The sequence below is a fragment of the Dermacentor albipictus genome, chromosome 9 (genome assembly GCF_038994185.2).
Source record: "Dermacentor albipictus isolate Rhodes 1998 colony chromosome 9, USDA_Dalb.pri_finalv2, whole genome shotgun sequence".
NCBI classification, from domain to species: domain Eukaryota; kingdom Metazoa; phylum Arthropoda; class Arachnida; order Ixodida; family Ixodidae; genus Dermacentor; species Dermacentor albipictus.
Genome location: NC_091829.1, coordinates 28044117 through 28053737, shown reverse-complemented (window position 1 = coordinate 28053737; position 9621 = coordinate 28044117). Strand labels below are relative to the sequence as shown.

At 45.5% G+C, this 9621-nt stretch overlaps 1 protein-coding gene across 1 annotated transcript; it reads left to right on the top strand.

Moving 5' to 3' along the window:
• The first annotated feature begins 3518 nt into the window (after nucleotides 1-3518).
• LOC139049970 (alpha-crystallin A chain-like) lies at nucleotides 3519-4554 on the top strand. Its single transcript, XM_070525916.1, has one exon. The coding sequence runs from the start codon at nucleotides 3639-3641 to the stop codon at nucleotides 4170-4172; it is 534 nt and encodes a 177-aa protein (XP_070382017.1). The 5' UTR covers nucleotides 3519-3638; the 3' UTR covers nucleotides 4173-4554.
• The last annotated feature ends 5067 nt before the right edge of the window (nucleotides 4555-9621 follow it).

The window sequence follows — 9621 nt, the reverse complement described above, 5'->3', positions numbered from 1 at the left end:
ACACCAGATAACGGCGGCTGCATTATTGCAGGGGGCGGAAAGTAGAAAAGCCATGCTCTGCTCCAAAATGATGGCTTCCCGAATCACATGACGCTACGCCTGCCTTCTTCCGGGCGCAGCTGTCTATGCCGCTCGCAACATGGGACAACAGAGCGGAAATAAAGCGGTGATTAGCTAATTATGACAAGCGCGAGCCAATACTTAAGGAGAAAAAATAATTAACACCAAAAGGTTTTCCAGATGAGCCATGATATTCAAGAGCGGGTAAGACAGAGGCCTACTAAACACTCTGGCATGTCACCTTTATTCAGCGCGATGGACGTCGTCTGGAACAAACTTTAGTTCAAAACACGCGGACCCACATATCCGAAATTCCGAGTGCACAAAGCCCGTATGTATGGCTTAACTCTTAGTCCTGCTATTTCATTCAGTAAAGGCAGGTTTTTCTCAGATGCCACTGAGGCAACAAAGCTGCGATAATTCTGGCTCCATATAGCCGGTCATTTGCAGCGCGTACTGTGGTCCGCGAACAATGCAGAAGATGCAATGCGGCAACTGGCCGAGCAAGTCCTGCGATGCTTTCCAGACAAGCATCGCTTGGCTAGCCGGGCGGCTGCTGTCGTCTGGCTTTTTTTTACTTCTGTTGTCTATGCCTGGCATTCACCGCCACTCACTCCCTCTCTCTCTCTCTCTGCCGTCGTCCGCCTCACGACGGCGAATAAATGGACATATAGGTTCGACGACCCGAACATAGCGCCGTCGCGTGAAGGACGCTGCGATACGGTAACTGTTAATGCGGACGAAAGCAGGTGCACCGGTCAGCATGTGAGCACGAGGGAACGATAGGGATGCAGGCCACATAGAAGCACGAACTCGCTTGACTGTGCTGACGTTTCTGCCTCAGCGAGAACATACGCGCCACTTCGCTGCGATTTACACAGGTCCTCCCCCGTGGCTTGCCTTCTGGGTTTGACTGAACAGTGAGCTACTCCAACTGCGATTTAATACGCCCACTAAAGTAGACGATCACCCTGGCCTCCGGGATAGTTAGCGCGGTCTCAAAGATCAGACGGCGATCCCGGAGGCCATGACACGAACATACGTTCCACGCGCGTCTGTAGCAGACGGAAAGAGGTCGTCGTACTTTAGAACCTACAAGGAAGGTGAAGCGCTAGAGGTGCAGCAAAAATAGCGAAAAGAAAAAAAAAAGGAGGAGGGGGGGGAGGTGACGAAATGCCGAAGAAAGAAAAGAGAAAATGACTAAAAAAGCCTTTTTGTGGAACGTTCTTTCACTCGCCGACATACGCGTTACGTTGGCTTGCGTGGAGTCGTAACAGGCCGCGTTGTAGGTGGTCTTGTGGGCCAGCCGAGGCGTCGGAGGCGATGGCCGAGGTCACGTGGCAACGTCCTCGGACCGTTAACACGCTCTAGACGACTGCGGCGGATCTCTCACGCTTCTCGACGACCACGCAAACCGGTGCAGGGTCACATACAGTGCGTGATTTGTTTTTCATGCGTCAGCATTAGGAGTGTCGAAGTGCATATATGTATACAGACGAACGAGAAGAAAGGGGGTTAAACGTGGGGCCCGATCTTTATTAATCATGTCATGAGAGGCCAACAAACAAAGACACCAAGGACAAAACATAGGGGAAAGTACTTGTACTTACTGATTGAATTAAAGAAGTAATAGATTAATGGCAATGAAAGTGGATGAAAAAAAAAACAACATATATATATATATCTCGGATCACCATCAGCTTCACTTCGCTCCTCGGAAGGGCGTGTTAAATCATCATGGATGCGGGATCTGAAAGAGGTGCCCGTGTAACGCGCTAACGCATTTCTTTCGTATTTGCCGTTGAATCGCCACTGAATTTAAATAGTCACAGTGACGCTTCACTTCGCTGGTTTGCCACGGGAAAGTTGACAGCATTCCTCAGAATATTGAGAGCGACAGCCCACAAACAAATCTAATAAAAAAAAAAAACCAGCAGCGCATATCTTTTATGTTAGCTCTTCTCGGAATGAAATATTAAAAGTGCGAAATAGTGCGAAACAATAACAGGAGATCGAACCAAGGAAGAGGCCGCGTTTGTACCAGAAAGCTTGCCTTCGTGCATAGCGTTCACCGCCATGCAGCGTTTCGCCGTAAACGTTACATTTACCGGGAGGCGTGAAAAGCAGTCAGGGGTCTCTCAATGCTATCGCGTTCCACTCTTAAAGGCGAAGCTTAAACGTCGGACAGATTTTTTTTTTTAATCGCACGGAGCGTAAAGCGCTATTTGGCCTGCTGAGGTGGTTTAACGGAAGCTAGCTGTGGACGGCGCCTGCACAAGAAATGGCAATGTCCCAGTGGCTAATTAAAAAGCATTCAGTAACTAACTTCTTAATTACTCACCTCAACGGCGCGTGTCTGAATTGCCATATTGAAGCCGAACAGTAGCAAAGTGATGCCTTGCTTAGAACACAGCCTCACAACGGCGCCACTTTCGAGATATATCCGCCCCCAAAATCTGCTAACGAATACAGTCGCGTTATACTTACGATAATCCCGAAATGCGAGAAGCACGTTACCAAATCATTTGTGATCTGTGTTTGTTTTGTCCTTTACCACCCAAAATTTGCCAAAGTTTGCCAGAGGCAGTCAGAACGAAGGAACACCGAGCAACCAATTTGATATGCCAAGAAAACGTAAGCGTTTGGGCTTTTCATTTATGATTAGGGTGTTCGAGGTATGAAGGGTACGTTTTAGAGAGTCGGCTGTAGTAAGCGCGATAGTGAAATTTGCAAATCGTACATACGCCATGGCCCCTGTCTGCCTATGGCTATAGTCTGCAACATGCAAAATTAATTGTTGAAGTTCGCCATGTAGACTACAGTCGAGAAGATGCGGTATGTAAGGGTCGCGGAACCTGAGTGGGATTATTCAGAAATCTAACGGGATACATTTATCAAACTCATCGCCGCGTTTCTGACAAAAAAGAAAATAAATAAATAAAGAAAACAAGAAACAGCACATTAAAGTCCATGTATGAACTTCCACATGCCTGTGCTGGCGTTCGAATAATTCACGCTCAAATGAAGGTAACAGCGCACCTCTAACGAAAGGCGGCTTGAGTAGTGTTACGATAACTCATCAGTCTGACCATAAATAGACATGCGAAGTTACGTATACGTGGCCAGGACATCGCTTTTTTGCGTCATTACGCAAAGCCCACGATCCGCCGATACGCAATGAGTAATTCAGGAACAAAAAGAAAAGAAAAAGAAAAAAGGAAGAAAGAAAAACGCGAGAGCACCCGAACGCCACAAGGACGCGCGAATGCGCGCGAAATTTCTGGAAACAAAACAACCGCCTCGCCACCGCCCACCCGTAGCAGCCGACGCAACAACCCAAAACGCATGCGCGATCTCGCCCACGTGACTTATCTTGTCCAATCCGCGTTTGCTTTCGGTGGGTCAGTCTCGCGCGCTCTCCCCAGCTCTCGAGTTTTCGAGAACGCTCCAGAAGCAGACGCTCGCCTGTATAAAAGCGGGTGGACACGCGTATTCGCACACAATTCGAGTATTCGTCAACCTCGGCGAGTCGCTGAAGATCGCATCTGCTCGAACGCAACCTTATTGCTACAGTAGAAATGGCACTGTTTCCGATGCTGTACCGAGATAACTGGGGCCCCTCCGAGTTCGCCCGGCGGTTTTTCAACGACGACTTCGGCCGCTCTTTCCTGGACGGTGAGCTGTTCGACCCGCCGTTCCTCCACCAGCGGTTCTACCTGGAGCCCAGCCGGCTGGGTCAAGCCGTCGTGGATCGGCAGCAGCAGCCGGGCGCGTCCGTGGCCTGCACCGGCGACAAGTTCGCCATCAACGTCGACACGCGCCACTTCGCCCCCGAAGAGATCACCGTCAAGACCAAGGACAACAGCGTCATCATCCACGGCAAGCACGAGGAGAAGTCGGACGACCGCGGCTGCTACGTCAAACGCGAGTTCACGCGCCGCTACGTCCTGCCGGAGGACGTGGACCCCGAGTCCGTCAAGTGTCAGCTCACTCCGACGGGCTACCTTGCCCTGGAAGCTCCTCGCAAGAACCCGCCCCCCAAGAGGGACGAAGGCAAACCGATACCCATTGAAGTTCGCCACGAGTCCAGCGGCAGCGGCGACAAGAAGTGAGCACGGACTCTGAACTTTGAGCCGGCCCTTTGTCTGCGAGGGTTCAGATATCCAAGATGTTCCTGTGCCTGAATTGAGGACGCTGAGCTAGCGGCCGACTTCGGGGCCACCATGGCAGGTGACAAGTCAGCCAAAGCGGGAGAGAGAGAGAGAGAGAATGAAGAGGAAAGGCAGGGAGGTTAACCAGATATGAGTCTCCGGTTTGCTACCCTACACTGGGGATAGGGGATGGGCCAAAGCGGGAAGATGTTCGTTGCGAGCTGGTCTCGGGACCTTCCTGCCTTCCCCAGAAGAATTTTTTTTTTATATAGTAGCTTTGGTTCGTGTTCCCCGAGTTGCATCTTTGTTGTGTTGTTAATAAAGTAAGTTATTTTCTGTACTATCTTTGCGGGCAGTGTGTTCATCTATGATGCGCTGATGCGAGCTGCCCGCCGAGCGGCTTGCCGGTGTTATCGAAGCTGAATTACCATAGATATACAAACATGCGTTTATTCTGGCGCTCAAATCGATGTGGGCGTATTTGTATACGGTAAGTAAATACTCAAATATTTTTGCCAGAACGCGAAGCTTGGGAGAAATTTTTGAACGTGTCGTAGGAATTCGGAGCACATGAAACTTGTGCTTGAATATCGTAGCTGTGAGTATAACGAAACGGAAACGGGACATTGTAACCACTTCAGGCTCTAACAAATGTCTTTCATTTTTTTCTGGGGAAACTTTCTTGTAGTGGCCGTTGTATTTGCTTCACATACTGATTTTGAAGAGCTAATGAAAACAAAGAGCCAAATTTCCAATTCTAATACAGCTCCTTGTTCATTTCGTAGCTTTATTGAGAGGTGTTGCCATATATACTGTAGATGCATGTCGTGGCAACAGCTTTGCTTTGGCATGCATGAACTTGCTGTAGTGAGGCCAGGTGAAATTTCGTCTGCTTTCTTTTGTTGAAGTGCAGAAAAGGGGAAACGATAGTGAAGACCAAGACAACTTGTCTCGAGCGGGTGTCAAATTCGCATCTTCTGCGTTAATGCATGCCGTGTTTTACCATTAAGCTAGCACGGCGACTCTTCTCCCTTCAACCTTTCTTTGTTTTCTTTCATACTGATTAGTGGCACAAGGCGTATACAGAGGGGACATTACACACAAACAAGAATACAATTTTATGTGTTCAGAGTGTTGGAGCTGTGCTATTCCAGATCGCTAGCCTTGGGCAATAGGCTCTTAAACACTCGCTGCCATCATACTTCATTCGCACGGCATAGCTGCATCCGTGTTAATAACATGTATATTCTAAAAATGAGAAGGGGGTTAACCGAAGGGCCCGATTTTTATTATTCATATGAGAAGCCAACAAGGACAACATAAAGGAAATTACTTGTACTTACTAATTGAATTAAAGAAATGATAAATGAATGACACATCTGATCCACTTTCATTGCCCTTCATTTATCATTTATTTAATTCAATTAGTAAGTACAAGTAATTTCCCCTACGTTGTCCTTGTTTGTTGGCTTCTCATGTGATATTCCAAGGATGTATTACAAGGAGACTAATAACAGCCAGTGATGAAAACATGTGCATGCTGCTGTGGTAAATCTTAATTATAGGTGGGTAGGCTAGCTTAACAAAAAAGGTTTGGCATGCTATCACAGGTTTAATATAGAACAAGAGATCAAAGGGCAAGAGAAAAGAAAGTAATGCACATGCATCCACTCTATCAACTCGCACAAGAGCTCATAAAGGGGAAGCAGTGAGCACCATGAAATAAACAAAGTGAAAAATTTAAGTGGAGCTTAGCACTAACAATTACTAAAACGTTATTCATCTCAATGGAGCAGCCAAAACGATAGAGATTGATAACATTTCGTTCGTTGATGGTGCCACAAAGCTCCACTTACCCGTTTGTTGATTTCGTGGTGCTTGCTGCTGCCCCTTTCCCAGCTTTTGTGCCAGTGGACGCATGTGTGCACCCATCCGGAGAACTATCTTTCTCCCCGTCTTTCTTGAACTATGTTCTGCCCAGTTAGCCAAGTATTTATTCTAGCAAATGTTCAAAATGTAGCATTTACCTTGACCCAGCTGTTGATTGAGGCCTTTACTAGACAAGACTGAGACAGGATTAGTAGCTTTTCTCCTCTATTTAGGCTTTTTTTGTATAATTTTAACTAAGTGAGTAGCTGTAGCCATTGCCAGCATACGACAACCAGCGGCCCCTCTTTTTATCTCATTAAAACTTAAAACATACCTTAAGAAAAAGCTAAGTAAAAGAATTTAGTAGCTATGGCTGTGTGATAACAGTTAACTTGACTTTGGCCTCCATGAGTACAGGTTAACCCCGTACATCGGGTGACAACTCTGGAGAAGAAATGTCACCTATGCAGCAGCAGAGCCAACGTGTCGCCAGCAAAGTCATATGGGTTGCTTAGACCCATTCATTTTCCCGCAAGGAGCAGTTTGTACCGTCTCACCTAAATCAACTAGTGATTGCAATGGTTGTTGAGCCATGCCTTCTTTGCCTTGACAGTGCTGCATGGCATCCGGGTGAAAAGAACAGTCCTCTTCAGTGCACCTACCTTGCAATTGTCATGAGTTTTACAATAAGCCAACAGTGTGGTCTATCGACAGCTCCAATCAGGAGTGAACTGGCCTTTTAGTTTTCGGGAATGTGGAATATACTATCTCCTGTCAAGGAACTCTGCCACTTGTGACAGCTTGCATAGTTGCAGTGGACGTCTCGTCCCCAGCACTACAAGCAGTCAATTAATCAGTCTCATTCCCAAGTAAGAAACAGAAGCATCACAGCATTCGTTATAGATCTCTTTGATGAGTTACAAGAGGGGCCCATATAATCTATACAAATAAAATAAGGAGCAGTAATAAGTAGGAATCCCATAACTTTTTCAGGACAGGTAACAAAAGCATGTCTGATTATTGCGACTTCAGTGTAAGGACAGAGAATATCGATATAATGGGTGAAATGAACTAACATATGTACTGTTGTATTCAGTATGCACAGGCATTAGGAGTGCTAATTGCTGGCTGGTAGAAGGAGGTGGTGAAGCGATATGGGCATATGTTTCAGCAGCGAATTGGTCACCACTCCACGGTTTGGCCAGTGTTTGCATGGACACATCTAACTGTATATGTTCTGATAGGGGGGCTTTTTGATTTTCGGTGTCACTATAAAGAATGAAAACCTACTGCCAACTGTCAAATTCCAGAAAATCAGAGCCCAAGAATACCATGGAGGCCCTTCACTAGATCGCCTAGCTGTAACAACATTGGTCAGATGGTATGGCTTCTAAATATGTGAAAAGGACAGAGTGTTGGTGGCACATAACCTAGACCTCAACATCTGTGTCAAGTAAGATTAACAAAGACAGGACTCATTTATGAGACACTGCCTGCAACAGTAAGGTTGGAGTAAGACCCCAATTAGTGGTATATTCCATTAAACTCTTTCTTCAGTACATGTCTGCCTAAAGTGTCACGTATTGCTCTACTTCTTTCCAATGATTGATTTGTGGGGCTTGACGTGCCAACACAAGGCTATGAGAGAGACTGCAGTTCAGGATGCCTGGTTATATCGGACTAAAGTGTTCGTTAAAAATTAGATTATAGGGTTTAGCGTGCCAAAACCACTTTCTGATTATGAGGCACGCCGTAGTGGCGGACTCCGGAAAATTGGACCACCTGGGGTTCTTTAACGTGCACCTAAATCTAAGTACACAGGTGTTTTCACTTTTTTCCCCCATTGAAATGCGGCTGCCGTGGCCGGGATTCGATCCCGCGACCTCGTGCTTAGTAGCCCAACACCATAGCCACTAAGCAACCACGGCGGGGTAAAAGTGTTCGTTAACATGCCTAAGTGCATGAACGTGTCTGCATATCACTGTTCGAAATGCAAATGCCTGCTCAGCAGCCACTGTGACAGGCAATTTTTTCTGATGAAGTAGCAAAGGCATTGGTGTTTTTAGCATTATTTATTTGTTACCTATAGCTGTAGACCATATATACATGTTCATATTATCCCCATGAGACAGAGCTTGTGCAAATCTATTCTGTGAAGCATATGTTAGCAGAGAATAGTCTCAAGTACATTCATGAAAGCACTGCTTTTAGAATACTTGCTTCACACGTCTGTTTTGGTATCCCTTTTGACATCATATTAGACAATTTCATCTTCCAGGCAGTTTACATGCAATGTCATGGTGTTCTACATGGTTGGGTGCAGTTAATTAATGGTAGGTTAATTGTACAGATATAAACCTAGCTTGCAAGGGTGCAGTTTTGAATGCATTGGCACAGCCTACTTTCTAGTATTCGGCACAAATAAGTTCACAACAGGACAGACAGAAGGCACATTGTAGTGTACTTGTGTAAGTCTTGTTTTCTGTCTTTCCCTGCATATTTCAAGTGTTTTGTGCTAAACGCTAAAAAAGATACACAGATATGTTTTATTAACCACAGTGCTAGTATACAGCCTTCTAAAACACGACTTGATGGTTTTCAATACTCGTTGTTTCCTTCGTGTATTAATATATGGCATGGCCTTCCGGACTGCACTGTAAGAGCAGGAAATGTTAAAGAATTTTGTACTCAACTAGAATTGTATTGCAGGCAACAGGATAATTAAGAATTGATGCATGCTTACTGTTATTCTTGCATTTCTAACAGACCTTACACATGCATACTTGTTCATCCTCCCTGTCATTTGTGCTTGACAATGCTGTGTAATGTTGTATTGTTGGTGCTTGAATTTATCTTTTTATTTGACAATTCCTCTCCTGTATAATGGCCCTCAAGTAAGGGCTACAGTATTCCTAAATAAAATAAATAAATTCTCAACTTTTAACATTTCTGTTGCCTCATCCATGCTTACATGTAGCTCATATACATTCAACTGTACAGTAACTAACCCAACTATATATTAATTCTTAGCAATGCACCGGCCGTTAGATATTTGCACTTTTCCTTTCAGGGCAAGAACAGCTGTTCTTTGAACAGTATCCATATCAGTGCAGTGTCAGCAACTAGGGAGATCAGCATAAGTCTTTGCATAACTGAGCACGAGTTCAACATGTTATGATGTCCATGCATGAATGAACATTTCTACAAGCTTATAATTATGGTAATATGTCGCGCTGCTTGCCTTATGCATAGATATATAGTTTTGTATACAACCACTGTAATAGTACTGGGCAGCCACAGGTACAGAGCTTATAGACATAGCTTTAGGCAAGCAAATTGGTACCAGAGCGGGACCATAGGGGCTCGCCCAGGAGTTAATTCTTGTGCAGGGGACGTCCTCGGCATGTAAGATGGGATGTCCGCTCTTGTTGCAAGATACCTGGCATAAAACAATGTGCGACAACACCCACCTGCCTTTCCGCTGGTCAGGATCATGAACGAACATGCAGATTATGATGCAATTTATAGTTGATGCATATGA